Source organism: Nelumbo nucifera, chromosome 8, assembly GCF_055504915.1.
Source record: "Nelumbo nucifera cultivar China Antique chromosome 8, China Antique-T2T, whole genome shotgun sequence".
NCBI lineage: Eukaryota > Viridiplantae > Streptophyta > Magnoliopsida > Proteales > Nelumbonaceae > Nelumbo > Nelumbo nucifera.
The window spans coordinates 2,599,613-2,619,266 of record NC_142656.1 but is presented as its reverse complement, the minus strand read 5'-3'; the positions used below and the strand labels follow the sequence as shown (position 1 = coordinate 2,619,266).

General features: G+C 40.7%; 1 protein-coding gene across 5 annotated transcripts in view; it reads left to right on the top strand.

Annotated features, from left to right (window-relative positions):
• The window catches only part of XI-I (myosin), a 90,778-nt gene that overhangs the window by 15,343 nt on the left and 55,781 nt on the right, over positions 1-19,654 (top strand). For all 5 annotated transcript variants that reach the window (XR_016079347.1, XM_010263581.3, XM_010263582.2 and 2 more), the window contains 2 exons: positions 15,732-15,881; positions 16,006-16,142. Coding sequence is in view for 4 of the 5 variants with exons in the window: in XM_010263581.3 (XP_010261883.1) it covers positions 15,732-15,881; positions 16,006-16,142 (287 nt within the window). In the remaining variant the exon portion in view is untranslated. The remainder of the gene's footprint in view (positions 1-15,731; positions 15,882-16,005; positions 16,143-19,654) is intronic.

Genomic DNA, 19,654 nt, shown 5'->3' with positions numbered 1-19,654 from the left:
GCTTCTCAAACCAAGCTCGAGGGGACTGCTTAAGGCCGTATAGGGCTTTTCTCAGTCTACATACCTTCTTGCCAAACCCATAACTTGGTGGAGGATCCATGAATACCTCTTCATGCAGGTCGCCATTCAAGAAAGCATTCTTCACGTCCAATTGATGTAGCTCCCATTAGAAATTTGCAGCTAATGATAATAGAACTCGGATTGTGTTGAGTTTTGCCACCGGAGCAAAGGTTTCTTTGTAGTCAATCCCTTCTTGTTGAGTAAACCCTTTTGCTACCAGTCTAGCCTTGTACCTTTCAATGGACCCGTCCTTCTTATGCTTCACAGTGAACACCCACTTGCATCCAACAGTGCCTTTCCCTTTTGGTAGATCCATTAATTCCCATGTCCCTGCTTTCATTAAGGCCTTTATTTCTTCGTCCATAGCCTCTTTCCATTTTGGGTCAGATACTGCCTCAGAATACCTGGTAGGAACATGCACAGAGGAGAGAGCAGACACAAAAGAACAATAACGAGGAGACAAATGTGAGTAAGACACAAAATCAGCAATGGGGTGTCTGATAGTACAAGAACGAGTAGACTTACGAAGGGCAATAGGAAGATCCAAGTCAGAGGAACTGATAGGATTACCTTGAGTTTCTGAAACAGTTTGATCCGAGTCCAATTGGTTGCTGTCATGAGTTAGAGGGCCCTTCTTCCTTCTGTTGTAGGTGATTCTGATATCTCTTTGCAGCCTGTTGAAGTCTTCAGTAATATTTGCAACATCACTAGTAGTAGTTGGTACAATGGGAGCCTCACTAGATTCACCCGGGATACCACAACTAGGTGGATTAGGAGGAGAGGATGGAAGGCCTGAGGTAGAGAGAGGCACAAAGAATGGGGGAACAGAAGAATCCTCTTCCATCCCACTAGTCTCCCCCTGAAGAGGATTCTGGGAAGAATGAAAATAGGATTGAGACTCAAAAAATACCACATCCTTTGTGACATATTTTTTCTTGGTGACTGGATCATAACACTTGTATCCCTTCTGAGTAGGGGAGTACTCCAAAAAGATTCCCTTTGTAGCCCTAGGATCCAATTTGGTCTTCTTCGGATACTTGACATGTATAAAGCATACACAACCAAAGACTCTCAGTGAAAGAGAAAAGTCAAGAAGATGAGGGCAAAGAACAGAGAAAGGAGTTTTCATCCCCAATACCTTGGATGGCATTCGATTTATCAGATATGATTCAGTAAGGATTGCTTGAGACCAATAGTTTTTTGGAACTTTGTGCTGAAATAGTAAGGCTCGAGCAGTCTCCAATAGGTGCCTATTCTTGCGTTCAGCAACCCCATTCTGTTGGGGGGTACTAGCACAAGATGACTGATGAATCATTTCAGCATCCTCCATAAATAGATTCAAGGACCTTTCAAAGTATTCTACAGCATTATCTGACCTGAATTGTTTGATCTTCGAGCCAAATTGTGTTTCAATCATTTTGCAAAATGTCATGGTTCGTGCTTTTAATAAGTAGATCCATGTGCATCGAGAATAGTGATCAATAAAACTGATAAAGTATCGAAAGCCATCAATAGAATTAATGGGAGAGGGGCCCCAAACATCAGAGTGGACTAAGTCAAAGGGAGCTTGAATGTCATTACTCGAAGTTGAATAAACAGTTCTACATTGCTTTGATAGTTGACAGACTTCACAAACTAACTCTTGACTTGAAACACCTTTGAATAATTCTGGAAACAACACTTCCAATGATGAAAACGATAAATGACCTTGCCTAGCATGCCACAGATGTAACCTAGCTATTGACTCCACATTGGACTGACTACTAGTAGCAGATGTTTGTAAGGCCGAACTGATGTCTGCATCAAGGTATTAGAGACCTCCACACTCGTGACCACTCCCAATCGTTCTCTTCGTCAATCTGTCTTGAAAGACACAATGAGTAGGAAAAAAGGTTATGCTACAATTCAAATTTTTGGTAAGCTGTGAAACAGATAAGAGATTTGAAGAAAGATTGGGAACATTGAAGACAGATTTGAGTGAGAGGTCCTTGCTTAGGTCAACCACTCCTTTCCCATATATGGTAGAGAGAGAACCATCAGCAACCCTCATTTTATCTTGGCCAGACATTAAATGATAGGAAGAAAATAGAGAAGACGTGTGTCATGTGGTCAGTTGCACCAGAATCAATAATCCAAGAGGCAGGATCAATAGTACTAGATGCACTAAAAGCAGAGACAATACCTGATCTGGCAAGGGAGGAGGATGGAAGAGAATTGGTCCTTAGACGAGCTAGGGCCCGACTAAGTATCTCTACCTCATCGGCAGTAAAACCCAAGGACCCGGTTCCAGGGGAATTAGTAGTCTGTCCCATGGAAGAGGAAGTAATTGTGGATGAGTGTTTTGAACCATCATCACTTTGACCCGTAGCTAGATTCACACTTGCAGATTGACCCTTCTGATGCTTCTTATCTTTCCTTAATGCAGCTGGCTTCAGATGCGGATGGAGAACCCAACAGGTCTCTTTCACATGCCTTTCCCCTCCGCAGTGGGTGCATTTCAGATGTCTCTTGTCAGAGTGCCTGTTTCCCCTTTGATTTGTAGAGATTAGGGCCGAATGTTCCACAGACTGTTCAGCTAGTTTAGTTATCAACCTGCATCTCTTTTCTTCTCACCTCTTCATTCCTCACAAGGTAGTAAACATGATGTAAGTCTGGCATTTCATCCATTCCCAGAATTTGGGACTTTATGCTCTCATATATAGGATCTAGGCCAGCTAGAAACTTAAATGCTCTACCCTCTTCAACTTGTTTGTCATGCTTTTCCTTGTCTCTGATATTCTCCCAATCAATAATAAGGTGGTGATCTAACTGTGAAAATTTGAGAGAAAAAATGAATTGATTGTATTGTCTTGGAGGGAGCATATACACAACTTTATATAGAATTACAGAGCTAATTTACAGGGTGATAAAATAGGAAACTAACTTTTCCTAAAAAACTAATTTCTATATCAGTGGGATTCTCCAATTAATATCCCATGATTCTAGGAAATTAAGTTTCCTAAATTGATGGACCTAAAATTGTGGAGAATCAATCAAAGAGTCAATCTTCTACTTTCCAACACTCCCTCTCAAGCTGGTGAATATGCATCTTTCATTCCCAGCTTGGAGATAAGTCCTTGGAATGCAACACTGCAAAGCCCTTTTGTCAGCACATCTGCCAGTTGACCATTCGTTGAGACATATGGAGTGCAATTTAATCCGCTATCCAACTTTTCCTTTATGAAGTGCCTATCTATCTCAATGTGCTTTGTCCTGTCATGTTGGACGGGATTGTGAGCAATGTTAATAGCTGACTTGTTGTCACAGAATAATCTCATTGGACCTTCCTATCTGATCTTTAGGTCTTCCAAAATTATCTTGAGCCATAGTAATTCACATACTCCCTGAGCCATTGCCCTGAATTCTGCCTCCGCACTTGATCTAGCTACCACATTCTGCTTCTTACTCCTCCATGTCACAAGATTTCCTTCAAGGAACGTACAGTAACCTGTAGTGGACCGCCTATCCATGGGAGAGCTTGCATAATCTGCATCGGTGTATGCCTCTAGGGTTAATCCAGTATTTCTTTTAAACAAGATTCCTTTGCCAGGATTAGCCTTTAGGTAATGTAGTATCCTATAGACCGCCTGTAGGTGAACCTCTTTCGGGTTGTGCATAAACTGGCTAGCCACGCTCACGGCATATGCTATGTCTGGCCTTGTATGGGCAAGATATATAAGTTTTCCTACTAATCTTTGGTACATTTCCCTATTCACGGCTGGATCTTCATTTGCTTATCCCAATTTGTGATTTGGCTCAATCGGTGTGGAGGATGGTTTGCATGCTAACTTTCCTGTCTCTCTTAAAAGATCTGTTACATATTTCTGTTGTGAGATAAAGATGCCTTCTCTGGAATGAGCTACTTCAATCCCTAGAAAATACTTCAATCTCCCAAGTTCTTTTATTTTGAATTCTTTGACTAGGCATCTTCTCAAGGCTTCCTTTTCCTTTTCATCATTTCCTGTCACAATTATGTCATCGACATATACCAGAAGAGCCGTGACTCCCCCTGCATCCGAATGCTTTATAAAGAGTGTATGATCTCCCTGACTTTGTTTGTATCCGATGGCAAGCATAACTTTAGTAAATCATCCAAACCACGCCCTAGGTGATTGCTTGATACCATATAGTGCTTTCTTCAACCTGCAAACTTTATTTCCTTTTAGATTTCCTTTGAAGCCCGGAGGAATATCCATGTATATCTCCTCCTCTAAATTACCGTGAAGAAAAACATTCTTTACATCAAATTGCTCCAAGTACCAGTCGAAGTTAGCTGCTAGTGACAACAAAATTCTTACCGTATTCATCTTAGCCACTGGAGCGAATGTCTCATGATAGTCAACACCATAGGTTTGTGTATATCCTTTTGCCACGAGTTTTGCCTTGTATCTTTCTAGAGAGCCGTCTGACTTGTACTTTACTGTTTAAACCCACTTGCAGCCCACGGGTTTCTTTCCTGGTGGTAGGTCAACAATTTCCCATGTTTGATTCTTATCTAGAGCCTGCATCTCTTCTCTCATAACATCTTTCCATTTCTCATCAGATAATGTCTCAGATAAAGTATTAGGAATATGAATAGTGTTTAGACTAACTAGGAAACTCCTATGTGATGGTGAGAATTTTTTAAAGGACACAAAATTTGCTAAGGGATATAAGGGATGTTTAGTGCATTCTCTTGTGCCTTTCGTAAGAGCAATAGGAAGATCTTGGTCAGATGCTAATTCAAAAGAAATTTTTGGAACTGTATTTACCTCATTCTCAGGATTAGGAGTTGAATCTTGAACCTGCAGAAGATTAGGATCCTGGTTTCTTCTTCTTGAATATACCTGCAATCTCATAGAGTCACAAAATTCATCATTCTCTGTCATGGGTCTGGTATGAATGGGTGAAGAAGTTGGTTTGGTTTGAAGTGGTTCGATAGGTGCAGATACGGATTGAACTGGTATAGATGCTGAGTTTGGGTGTTGAGAAATTGTAGGTAGACCAAGCGGGAGCAATTCTCTGTCCTTATCTTCAATGAATGACAAAGACTCCCCCTGAAGATAAGGTTGAGTGAAATATGGTGTTTTTTCTTCAAAAGTGACATCGATAGAGACAAAGAATTTTTTAGTAGGTGGGTGGTAACACTTATAACCCTTTTGGGTGGACGAATAACCCACAAAAATACACTTGATGGCTCTTGGATCTAACTTACCTCTATTATGGGTATGAACGTGGACAAAAGCAGTGCATCCAAAGATTCTTGGGGTGAAATTATTTGTTGTACGTAGATCGGGATAAAATTGAGAAAGTGTTTCCATTGGTGTTTTAAATCCCAACACCCTCGAAGGTAATCGATTTATAATGTATGCGGCTGTAAGCACAACTTCCTCCCAATAGGTTTTTGGAACATGCTGGTGGAAAAGTAAGGCTCGGGTTACAGCTAGTAGATGACTATTCTTCCTTTCTGCTACTCCGTTTTGTTGTGGAGTATTAATGCAAGAGGATTCATGGATAATCCCTTCTTTTTGAAAATATGGGGATAAAGTTTGGTTGAAATAATTCCGTGCATTATCCGATCTAAATCTTTTGATTTTGACCCCAAACTGATTTTGGATCATGTTATGGAAATTTGGGAGTACACTACTTACATCTGATTTAGATTTAAGAAGAATGATCCAAGAGACCCTAGTGCAATCATCAATAAAAGAGACGAACCATCGTGAGCCAGACACATTTGGAACTGTGGAGGGTCCCCATATATCACTATGGATCAAAAAGAATGGGACTGAACTTCTATTGTTACTGATTGGAAAGGGCACACGCTTGTGTTTTGCAAATTCACACACATCACAATGAAAATATTCAACACTCAATCTTTTAAACAAGGAGGGAAACATAGTTTTCAGAATTCCAAAAGATGGATGTTCTAGTCTAAAGTGATGAAGCCAAATGGTGTCTTTGTTGGATGATGAAAGGAATGACAGAGATAACTTATCCTGGACAATATTTGATTTGCATGATTCTTCAAGATAGTAGAGTCCATTCTTCTCCTTAGCAAGTCCAATCCTCTTCCCTGAATCCTGGTCCTGAAATATACAGTAAGAAGGATAGAAAAGCACATTACAGTTCATGTCATGGGTGAGTTTTTGGATGGATATCAGGTTAGTGGACAATTTTGGAACATGAAGGACACTTTTTAGTGTAAGTGATGGATTAATATGGATATCCCCAAGGCCAGCTACGGTAGTAAGGGAACCGTCTGCAATGGCTATTTTTCGATTGCTTGGGCAGGGGTGTAAGTGCTAAAATGTAGTGAGGAGTGAGTCATGTGATCTGTGGCTCCTGAGTCAATAACCCATAAATCCCTAATAGGTTCATCTGAGACATTTAGCCCGTGAGGAATAGAAAACTTACCTGAGATTGCAAGAGAGCCTGTACCACTAGGTTTCTCCAACGATCCCAGAAGCCCCCTTAACTTTTCAATCTCCTCATTGAACTCGGTCTTGTCTGGAGGCTTTTCTTGGCTCGGCTGATTTGTGGTGAAGTTAGCTTGACTTCGACTTCTTCTGTTGTCCTCCTCGGTAGCCCCATTCCCTATTTGATGGTTTACCATTCAGCTTCCAACACTTCTCTTTGGTGTGCCTTGGTTTCTTGCAATAGGTACACCAAAGAGATTCCTTGTTGTCCCGTGTAGAGTACAAATCTGTCTTCATTCCTTCCAGTATTTTCGGTTGTTCCATCCTTGTAGTCATGGTTGAACCTTTTAGTACTTGGGGTTCAAGCATAACCCCCCTACGGCTTTCTTTAGCACGAATCAGAGAAATAGTCTCATTTAGAGACGATACCTCTTCTTTGCCGAGAATCTGGACCCTAACTTGATCAAATTCTGCGTTGAGTCCTGCAAGAAAGTCATAAACGCGATCTTTTTCGATAAAACTCTTTAGGATTGCTGCATCTGCTGCACATTTAGTCTCAATGCACCGATAATGATCGAGTTCTTGCCACAGGTTCTGCAGTAAATTTGCATACTCGGTAACTGTTTTGCTGTCTTGTTTAGTTGCTCCAGTCTTGACTTTGATTTCGTACACTTGTGCTGCATCACGTGCTTTTGAATATGTTTGTCGGACGACATCCCAGATCCCTTTAGCCGTGGATAAAAACATACACGTGTCGCTGATTTCAGGGTTCATTGAATTCCATAACCATGACATGATCATGGAGTCGGCTTCGTCTCATGCATCAAATCTTGGATCTCCTTCCTTCGGTCCCGTCCCTAAGAGATGGCTAAGCTTTCCTTTTCCCTTTAAATATGTTCGAACAAACTGAGACCACTTCAAATAATTTTTCCCGTTCAACCTATATGCTGCCTGAATGTTTTGCAGGTCGCCAGATGCTTGATGTGAGGAAACGTCTTCCGATTGTGCAGTGGTATTTGATACGGTGGCTTTTGACATATTGGGTGGGCTTCAAGAAAGAGAGAAAAACAGACAATGAAGGTCTGAAAAACTTAGTAAGGGTTGGCGATGAAGGCCTAAAGAATCTTTCAGCCAATGTAAAAAAAAGTAACTGTAATGCTCCACCAAACTGAAGAGTGGATCGAAACCACTCAAAATCAACACTGATCCAAATAAACCAAAGGGATTCAGTAAATCTGCTCTGGGCAACACCAGATCTAAGATTTCAGACTGAGATGATGTCTCTACAAAGAGATCCAAGAAAAAAGGATGAATCCGATGGCGCAACAGTCCAGAAGAAGCAAAAATGTAGAGTTCAGATCTATAGTCGATCTTGAAGAAGAATCAAGGACACTCAAGAACCTCCCAAATACTGTTTGAGAGTTCTTGAACCAGCAGTAGAGATGACCAAAGAGATGCTATGTGTGGATTAGGTCGTAACCTGGCTCTGATACCATGTGAAAATTTGAGAGAAAAAATGAATTGATTGTATTGTCTTGGAAGGAGGATATACACAACTTTATATAGAATTACAAAGCTAATTTGCAGGGTGATAAAATAGGAAACTAACTTTTCCTAAAAAACTAATTTCTATATCAGTGGGATTCTCCAATTAATATCCCATGATTCTAGGAAATTAAGTTTCCTAAACTGATGGACCTAAAATTATGGAGAATCAATCAGAGTCAATCTTCTACTTTCCAACACTAACTCTTCCCATAGTCCTTCTAGTGTGGCAAAATATGTTGCAACACTCATATCTCCTTGCCTCAAGGCAGCAATGTCTTGATTCAGTCTGTAAATTCTGGCATTATTCTTTTTCTGCCCATAGGTTTTAGAAACTTTTTCCCATATCTTGGCAGCCGTGGAGAAATGTTGAACAGTCCTAGCTACTCTTGGAGTCATTGAGGCAAGTAGCCAGGACATAACTGTAGCATTCTCCTTGCGCCAAGTTGCATATTCAGCACTCCCCACTTCGGGTTCCTTCTTCTGCCCGTCCAAGTAACCAGTGAGTTCTCGGGATGTGATGAAAAGCATGGTTGAGACAGACCGTTCTCTGAAGTTGTACTCATCCAACAACACACTTGTGATCTGTAGGCTGTGCAGATTTGGATTCTCCAAATTAGGAGATCTCCCACAAGCCCTAACATCTCTAGAAGACACTTCCCTGGATATGGAAGACATCTTCTCTTACTCGTAAATGTCAAGACTGTAAACACAATATATGGTGAACTGTTTCACACTTACGGAACTTGCTGCACTGTAAACTCAGTCCTGAGAACCCGACACAGAGCTGAAACACCGAGTATTGCACTGCACACTGTGCCCTAATTACTGCTGCCGCAGCCTGCAACTTGCTGTGTTGGCTTCTACTGTGTGTGCTAAGCACTGCTATCACAGGTTATAACCTCACCCACGAACAGTTCTAGGACTGCTGAGATTAGTCCTTCCGCCTAGATCTGTTCTACACAGATCTATCTTAGCCGATTGGCTACAGTCTGTTGTACTGCGTCTATTAGGGCATCAGCCTCGGGGTCTAACTCCCCTTGGGCCCTACAACCAAGGGAAACCTTAGATGTAGGTCCAGCTGTGTTCTACGACCAACCGTATGGTTTCTTTGCAGCAACCAAAAAAAAAGAAGTGAGAGAGTTAACTGCGAGTAGAAGAAGAGGCGACTGCTGTAACCAGTCGAAAGATTAGCGCTTTGATATCATGTTTGCTGAAATAGAGCTATCGAATGAGAGGAGAAGAAGAAGAAGAAGAAGATATGAGATGGGCGGCAGAATAGTTCTCAGCCAGCCCTAATCTATTATATATAAGAACATTACATAATGTTACATAAATAGACCAGAATGCCCCTGATTAGTGATGGGACACCTAGTCAAAATAAACACTAAATAAGATTTGCCCCAGTAACTAAGGCCCAATAACTAATGACTTAAGGCCCAACAAGTATAAACATACAAATTAAGACAACCGAACCAACAGTACTTATAACTGCCGCTGATGTTATAGTGGTAGGTTCCCAAACACCTGAATACACAATATGAAAAGGGAGATTTGATCTTTTATTATTTGAATGAAAAATTGTTCTACATTGCTTACTCAACTGACATGTTTGGCACTAGAAGTCTGACACCGAACATGACTTAGATTAAAAGGGAAACAAAGACTTCAATATTTCAAAGGACATAGGATCCAAATGATTATGCCATAAAAATAGTTGGCTCTTATTTGATTGGCTCAATTGACTATGTGACTCCGAAGTCAACATTGAGAAATCTGCCTTGTTGTCAAGAGTGTAAAGACCATCTACTAAGCTTCCTCTACCAATTGCCCCCCAGAAGTTAGGTCCTACACATGAACCACGGAAAAAAGGTTGCACTAGTTTAAGGAGTTTGTGATATTACTAATGGAAAGTAAATTGATAGGAAGTTTAGGTACATGCAATACATTACTAAGGTTGAGGCCATGGGGAACAAATATTGATCCTGGGCCTACAATGGAGGAGAAGGATCCATTTGCAAGCCTCACTTCATCTCTTCCGGGCAGAAGGCTGTAAGACTGGAAAAGATTGGGCTTGCCGTGGTTGGATGTCCTTGAGTCAATGATCCAGGGGGAATCAGTGGCAGTGGAGACATGAAAGTCAGAGGCAACATTACCTGATCTAGACACAAATGAAGTAAAGGGAGTACTAGTAGTTGTGTTGTTCATCTGATGTAAACCCTACTTTAAGATTCTAGATGATCACGAATGGAATTAATGATATCCTCCTTGGGTTCAGAACAAGTGTGACACTTTTGAGTAGTGCTAGTGGACACACCACCAAGTTGATTATCTTGGGTTGTCGCATTAGCTGTACTATACTTTTTTTGGCCCTACATCTTGCCCTACTCTTGGTTTTTTTCTACCCACTTTGGCTTCCCAACAAGATCCCAGCAAGTCTCACATGTATGCCTAGAGTGTCTGTTGTGGGTACAACACAACTTGTCCTTATCATCATTCTTCTTGAACTCACTCTGTTTTTTGGAAAAGGTAAGGTAATTTTATTAGAAAACTTAGAGATACAAACAGAAACCTGCCAAAGACAAGGCTGGATTGGAGACAACCCCCCCATCACAAACACTAAATCGACTGAGAGCTCAACAATTGGGCAGTGAATGCAAAGATGATTAGTAGTCTTTGGGTGTGATTCACAAAGAGCACAAGAGTCATCAGGGATCTGCAAGCCTCTTCTTTCTAGGCTGGTTCTGGACAGGCATTTATTTAAGGCCATAGTCCAGACAAGGAAGTTCACTTTTGGGGGACTAATTGAATTCCAAATCTGCTTAGATGGAAAATCCTTCACTGCAGCTCTACTATTAAGTTTATTGGCCATTGATTTTACTGAGAAGCTACCCTCTTTAGACCAATTCCAAGTCCACTGGTCTTTCTGATTACAGTCAATACTCTTAAGCTTGTAGAATTTCCAACAATATCATAACTTCTTCCACTTCCCAATCAAAAAGACTTCTTCTGAAATGTGGAGCCCATGCACCTCATTACCCGAGAAGGTGTAAGAGTCAACAATCGAAGCATTCTGATTGAAATCCCCTCCAATTACCCAAGGTCAGGTTAAAGAGCCTCTCAGCTCTGCTAATTCTTCCAAAAACAGGTTTCTAAGGCTTGTTTCTGTAGGACCGTACACATTTGTCACTTGTCATAAGCTTCCGTTAGCAAGTTCCAGCAGAAGAGAAATAGAAAAAGAACGTAACCTGTGTGAAATCACTTTACACACTGATTGGGTCCAAAGGATGTCCAAGCCTCTAGCACTGCCGCTTTCCGACTTGGACCTCCACCTCTCCTGACCTTCCCCTCAAATACTTTGAACTATTGCTACATCCATCTATTCCAGCTTAGTCTCTTGGAGCAAAAGAATTTGAGTTTTGGCTTTTTTTACAACATCACACACTACCAACCTCCTTCTACCCGACCCCAGTCCTCTAACGTTTCAAGATACCATTTTTAGATCCATCAACAAATAACCAGAAAGAAGAAAAAAGAATATCCACCTCCTTTCTATTTCTTACTTCCTCTTGCCCCCCCTTTGTAGCTCCCCACCCTATCATTCAGTCCCCAATTTAATCTCTTCATTTCCCTATTTTTTTTGGAAGTAGTACCCCCTTTTTTGCTGCTAATTTTCCCCTTTCCATGAGAATCTTGTGCTCAATCCCCTTGAAAAATTTAGTTGTTTCATCTTCCAGACCCTCCAATGAAACTGCTAGAAAATTTCCTAAAGCCAAGAAGAGGAGGAAGAGAGTTTAGAGCTCTTATCTTACCTGTGTCGTCGAAGTTACAACTTTTCCTTTGTTGATGTTGTGTGGTGTATTTCCAATAACCCGATTGTTTTCTTTATGGCTGTTACCTAGCTTAGTCATCAATTTCTCTCTCTCTTGAGCGACAGACTGGTTCTCCTTTTGGTTCGTTGACTCAATCATGGCTATCGGCTGCACCTCCACAGGTTCCTCTTCCACCCTGACTAAAGATAGCTGGTTTGAAGTCATCATTGGGCAGATAAATCTTTGCAACCTGAGGGAAAGAGGAAGCAAATCCGCTTCCTTCTATGTTCTCCAACCTGAGGGAAAGAGGAAAGGGCCTTCGATCAACTAGAGAAGAAAAGTTCCTAGATCTTCTTTGGGGCTAGCTGAGCCATTGGGGCCCTAAAAGAACCTGGTCTCTCTTGTCCTGTTCTCGCTGAGCAAATCTGGGCTCACTTAGAGCCTTCACAGCTTGGGTGGTTACTTTTTTACGCGTCGGGTGGGTAACTAGATGGTTTCGATGTGGATCGCGGGTCTGGGTCTGCTCCTCTGGGTTCGGGTAGGCCTGGATTTCCCCTTTTGACACCTGTCTCCTTTCCTCTGTAATTGCTAGCTTGTCCCCCACTCCATTCCTCCTTTGTATCTCTTCAACACACTCCTTAATTAGACTTTTCAATTGGTCCACTGCCATAAGCCCCCTTTCTTGAGATATGTTTAAAATTTGAATCTCCCCCTCTTTTGGTGTTCCTGATCCTTCATCTCGACCGCCCATCTGCGTACAGATCTGACGGTTTGTTTTCCCCACTTCTTCTTCTTCCTCCTCCCCTTCACCAGCGACTAAGACTTTTGTGACCTTCCTCGTTTTGGCATAGGGAAGCTGATCATTGCTTCTCTCACATCTTCTTTTGAAGACTGACTCTCCTCCACATCTTCAAGAATAATGGTTTTGGAATCCTTTGTTTCTCTCCCCGATTTCAATAGGTTCCATCTAGTAGTCGGGAGGATCTCAGGCCAAATTCTGATCCTGAAGAGAACCTCGCCCACTGCAACTTCTACTTTCTCCGGTAGATTTTCACCTCATTGCACCTTCATCCTGATCCACTCACAGGTAGCTAGCTCCAATGGTGAGTCGTTTGTTTCTAGGAATCCTCCACACCTATCTCTGATAGCTTTAATCACGCTCGGGCACCAGAGGATTAGGGGGAGGCCATAAATCCTTACCCAGATTGGACTTTTATGGACAGAATCTGAATCCGATTCTGGATGGAAACAGCCTGCGCTTGCCCCCCACCAATCGGGTAGTATCTGGTTTCTTCCCAACTGCCACGGGCCGTTTCTGAGGATCTATTTGGCTTCAGCTTTCGACGGGAAAATGAACATGAAAAGTTCGTCTGCCGTTTTCTTTACCTTTACACCTCCCACCTCCCTCCACATTCTCTTCACCCAGTTCTCTACTTCTCTAATCCCTATTCCCCACCGAAATCTCCCCACAATGCAACCTCTTAGGAACTCTCTTCTATCTTCCACCCCTTTCTGATCTGTGAGAATCATCAGATAGTTGTCCCATTTTTTCATTTCTGCTGCACTGTATTCCGGCCAAGCTCCAGCTGCCACCACTTTGCTATAGGAAAAGCTTTTCCTGGTTCTCGCATCAGGACCTCCCCGGCTATAGGAAAAGTTTTTTGGGGCACGCTCTTCGAAACGTTTGAGTTCTCCCCCCTTCCTACCTCAGTGTTTCCAGTCCCTATCTCCCCTCAGTGGCGACCAGTCTCTATCCAACCTTTCTCAAACAAAAGCATTATTACATTGTTAGTATACTTATAAGAATTCATTGCTGGGCCAGACCTCATGACTAAGCTCCTTGAACTCACTCTTCTTTACCACATTATTGCTATCTTTTGCAGCCAAAGCCATCTGCTGTTCCCCCTTGGTTGTAGCCATCACACTTCATCTACTTTCCTCGGACTAAATGAAGGCTTACACTTTTCTGATTGAAGGCAACTCACTGCTTCATTAGATCTGAACTCTGAGGGGCTCATACACAAGATTTAGCCCCAACAAGAAAGCCAAAACCTGCTGCTGAGAGACTAGCTTCTTATAAGTCCTAGCATCATCATCATGCTTCCACTCTATACTCTGGTAATAATCTAACTCCTTCCATGCTGAAGTAAGAGCTGAATAATATGCCGACATACTATGATCATCCTGTTTACTAGTTGAGGATTCAACTTGTAACTGATAAATCTTTGCATAATCTATTTGCTCAGAATATGTTGTTTTAGCTTGTTCCCAAATTTCACTAGTAGTGGCTGCCCACATATTAAAGTTCTTCCTTACATCACAGGTTCCATGGCTATAAGAAGCCAAGACATTACCATACTATTCTCTTGGTCCCACCTTTCATGTTCAGCAGTTCCATTCTTAGGTTCCTTTATCTTCTCATTGGTATATCCAGCCTTTCCCCTTGCAGTAACATAGAGTTTTACACCCTTAGATGACTCCAAATAATTCAGGCTATTTAAAGGAGTAATTGGCATAGGAAAGAGCATGCTGTCAGCCCCTATACTTGCTGTTCCTTGGGTTGATGTAACCCTAGAAGTGGCAGAATCATATCTTGCCATTTAGACAGGTTATACAAACACCAAATAAGGCAATTGATGCACAAAAAATGTCTGTGCCCCACTTCTACCACTCACAGTAACAGGTATGAACCCTAAAATAAGCCAATTTACCTTCCCGGACATTAGGGAATCTGCTTAACTCCGCCAACAGTAACTAAAACAGACCAAAAAATCAAACTGTAATCACCATCAGGTCACACACCACAGGTGGCAATAGGAAACTACGCATACCTGTTAAAGAAGGTGTCACACAACCCCTTCTTAGCACTCCTTGGTGGCAAAAGTCCCCTTTTACTGCTTCTACTGTCACTAAAAACAGGTCTCCTTGGTGTTACCACCAAGGTAGAAACCAAATGGAAGAAGGATCTGGAGGTTTGACCAGTCCGATTAGATGTTCTCCTCTTCACAGCCCAGAAAAAAAAACTCTGGTTGAGAAACAAAAAGATTACGAGAGAAAAAGAGGTTACTTTCATCCAGAGTTCAGCTCTGATACCATGTTTTCATTCGAGATCTGATCGTACACTGAAGAGAAGAAAAAAGGAAGAGAGGTTGGTGTGCCAAATTCTTAGCTGGCAGCACCCCTTGCTTTGTTTATATTAGGGTGATAAAAAAGGAAATGCAATTGCAGTTCTACCCCTGGCACCCCTTGCTTTGTTTATATTAGGAGGATTATGAGCTAATATTTCCTTGCAAATCCTTACCATTCTACCATCACAAAGCCCTCCTCATTCTTTGTTGTTTTTGAAGAGACAAAGAATGATAGCATAATATTTGGCCATTTACGAAGTTATAACTTGTAGAATATGATTAGTCATGGTTGTTTACTGTTTAATCTATCTTCAGACAATTAAAGGCCATTATCCAATGTTGGTCCCAGCTATCTGGTATTTTGGGACGGTGTACTGGATACAGTCCTAATCTTTTGCATCTTTTTTTTGCACAATGTGGCTTCTCTCAGACTCGAATCTATGTTATCATGCCTGCCCACCTGAGATTTTACCATCACACCAAGTAATAGCCCCTGCCTACTTTAGAGAATTCCCATGAATAATTTATAATTTTATTGCAACAAGTAATGGCCCCTGCCTTTCTTTGTTGAATTTGACAAGCTTTACAACTTGATATATTTTTTTTAATTCCTCCATTTTTTGTGCTTAGTAGATCAAATGATATTATAATTAGATCTAAGATATGCCCTTAATTTGGTCCTTGTGCCATATTGGCCAGTTATTCATTTTCATGGATTTTGTTAAAATGTTATCGCATTGTATGTTTAGGATGCAGAGAAGTACAAACTAGACACTCCAAGCAAGTTCTACTACTTGAACCAAAGTAAGACCTATGATTTAGATGGAGTGAGCAATGCAGAGGAATACATGAAGACAAGGAGGGCGATGGATATTGTTGGTATAAGTCTTGATGATCAGGTTTTTAACTATACTTTTCTTGTTCTGTTTTAGTTATAGGGTTCTTTTCTTGTCCTTGGTGTCTGTTCGATTGTAATTATTATGTTGTATGCCTTCATCTTATGTTTCCCTTTTTAATTCTCAGGAAGCCATATTTCGCACCCTGGCTGCCATTCTTCATCTGGGAAATATTGAATTTTCTCCCGGAAAAGAGCATGATTCATCAACTATTAAGGATCAGAAGTCTAGCTTTCATCTTCAGATGGCTGCTAATTTATTTATGTATGTACCTAATTTATTATGTATGTATGTGATTTATTTATACCTTACCTTTTTCATAAAAATACATGGTTGTAATTTAAATGCTTACATTATTATTTTTTGGTGGTTCTTGGATTTTCTATACCATCCTAGTCGAAGCATGTATCTTTCACCTTTTTTGATCAATATGCCAGTGCAAATCGGTAAAGCTGTACATGGGAAGTAGAATCATGCCCCAACCAATTATTTGATGCATTCTCTCTCCATCATCAAGACTTTGAGAATGTCACAGCTAGAGTGGTGCATTATTATGCTCCTCAAGTCTTTTGGCTTTATCCTTACCGGTTGGCCTTTGGTTGTGGTTGCATCTCTGTTTTGGTTTGGTGGGATTTAAGAATTCATGTTGGCCATTGACCATTGTGCTCTTTCCTTGTGCTTGATGGGGAGATCTGATTAAAGTTTGATGAAAGTTCTTTTAAGGATGCCAGCCAGCTGAGATTGATGGAATTGCTGTATACGCAAGTAGACTGATTTTTCAACCAAGGACATTACTAGTTATTTTGGAGACATTTATTCAGGGATGTGATGTATTTGGGGGAAATTAAGCATGAGAATCTTCGAGGTTTCTCTTGGATGATCAAAAGTAAAAATTTATTTGAGATCTTTGGGGAAAATGAAACTAGAGATCCTGCTCTTGGAAAGATTTCAAAAGGAAAAATTTTGAAGTTACAGCCTCTTGGATGGTCTTTTACACTCCAGTCCTCCAAGGTGTTAGTCTCAATCAGATGAATTGTAATTTCTTTGAGACCTTACATGCTTCAGGTCCTACCTATCGGATCCAGAATTTCTCTGATACAAGGCCTGCTTGTGATGGCCACAAGGGTTCTGCAGGGGTTGAGGGACACATATGATGCAAGAGGTAATCTTGTTTAGGCTTTCAGTTGGCCTATTGGCATTGCTGTCTCTTCAGAAACTGAAACTAGAGCTATTCTCATTGGCTTAAGCCTGGCCGAATTCATTAATGCTTGATTGCTGTTGGTGGAAGCAGACTCTAGGAACGTGATTGGATGCGTTTCCAACCATTTTTGGGGCCCTTGGTTATTTGCTCATCTGTTGAATGAGATCTGGGAGATCTCTAATGACTTCTCTTGTTCTTTTAGATGGGTTCCAAGGGATCTGAACACTTTAGCTAACTCTCTTTTTAAATCGGGGATAGAGTGAAGTGTTTTGCATAGTGCAAATCCTTTACCATTGTAATGGGTTTGGCGTCTTTTGCTTTTTTTGTACATCTTTCATGTACATTGCCCCCTCCCCCTGCTCCTTTTTTTTTTTGTTTTTGAACCTAAAGTTATCTTCTCTCAAAATAAACATGATTCAGCCAAGGTGAAGTGATGTTTTGCAGTAGCCCATAATGCCAAGGAATTTCATTTCACTTCACTAGTTGATCCTTCATCCTTCTTGGTGTCCCCTGGTTCCCACAGAAAATCTCATAATCGTCTCTAGTTGGTTTGCCACTTCTACTGGTACTTTGAAGGTTGACAGGAAATAAACCAGTAAATTGGCCAAGGGAGCTTTGATCAGAGTTACCCTACCCCCCCAACGAAGTGTAGATTCTTTTCCAATTTTCAAGCCTCTTAGTAAATCTTTCAATCACTGGGTACCAGGAGATGTGTGCACTAGGATTTCCTCCCAGTGGTAGTCCCAAATATTGCAGTGGCCATTCCCCCTACCTCACATCCCAAAACTCTACCTAGACTGTCCACCTCTCCCCTCCCCAGATTCACACCCGCCACATAGCTCTTGCCCCACTTTGCTTTAAGGTTGGAAAGTCTCTCAAAATGGTGAACTAATATAATATCATTTGCAAACTGAAGATGTGTGACTACCACTTCCTCCCTCCCAACTCTCTAACCTCTATCATATTCAGCATTGGCCCGTGAGATCAAATCACTCAGTACATCAGCTACTAGAGTAAAGAGGAAGGGTGACATAGGTTCTCCTTGTATGAGGCCCCTTTTAGCAGGAAAGAAATCCTTAGCCACTCTGTTCACTAAAAAGGAAAAAATGAGTCATTGGACAAAAATAGGAAGCTTTGATTTGGCTTGTTTCATTGGACAAAACTCTTGCTATCAACTACCTTAATAGTAGAGTAATTCCCATTCTTAACAAATTTGTCTTGTGTCATAGGGCAAAGGAGTGACTTGTTTCTCCATTGCTCTTTTGCATGATCCACATGTGTTTTTTCCTGCTCTTTCGGAGTTGAGTGGGTATGCCTCCCCACTATGTATTTAGTCCTTTTCCGAACTGCTTGTTCTATTGGTTCTTGAGGGACTATATTATGGCTTTGGAACATTCTATATGATTTTGTGGCTCTCTTTATCTTTTTCATTTTTAATGGAATGCTGTTGGCAGTGAAGTGGTCAAATCATTTAGAAGGAGATTTTAGTTGCTAGCTGTTTTGTGTATAGAGGGTTGTTCTTTGTAAATCTTTCTGGGGCTAATGGATTGCACTCATTTTGTAAATTTTTATATTTATACTTTTACATCGACAAATTTTTGGATTGCTGGTGATGCATATTTGTCAACTGGGAAAAATCTGTGGAGAAGAAATCAGCTTCCTCTTAATTCTTTATCAAATATATATTGGTCACATTGGCTTTTTAATGGTTATTTTTTGATCACTTTGTTGTTCTAGGAATCTGGTCAGGGGCATAGTAGTTTAAAGTGTCTTATTAGTATTAGTGAGTTTTAGAATTTTAAAAAGTTGATGTTCGTATCTTGTCATTTTTTCTTTTCATTTTTTTTGGCTAACAATCTTGTCATTTTTTCTCAGGGGTTGAATTTTATCTGTTTGCTTGATTTGGTGTTATGGTGTAGTTATATAGGTCACTGATTATGTATCCAACAGGACAAATCATACAAATCCAACATATTTTGAGAAAGTTATGACATGATTTGGTCTTACTATTTGCTTTGTCTATCTTGGGGTTATTTTTGATTTGTTTAGTGTACTAGAACTAGTGGAAGGTTATTAGAGTTGCTTGAAGAGTCTGTCCTTGTTCTCATGTATCTATAGATGGTTAGTTTATTCTAGTCTTTTTAGCAAGTTAGAAGTTGTTTTGGTTGTTCCCTAGTTGAAGTTGGAGTGTGTAAAGGGAAATTTCAGCCCTTGTGTTGAGTGTCAAGGGAGTCATTGGAATTGAAATTTTAAAGTTGATTTGCTGAGTACTATTTGCGATTTAGGTAGTTGTGGTTGTGGGACTTTTACTTCACTTCTCACCTTGCAATCTATTTTTTCCTCTCTCCATTTTCTTCTATATTTCAGATTTGAAATCCTTATAATTCTTCTTTCTGTCCCCTTTATCTGCTATGGGTTTCTTATTTGGTCCATAGTAAGACTTATACTTGTTTTTTTTTGGGGCCAACTGATGCGGAGGCAGAAGCAACAAAAAAATTTGTGATGTAACAAACCAATATCCCAATTTCTATTCCAATTTCAGAGTTTATGTGTTATAGGATATTGGTATTGTTTC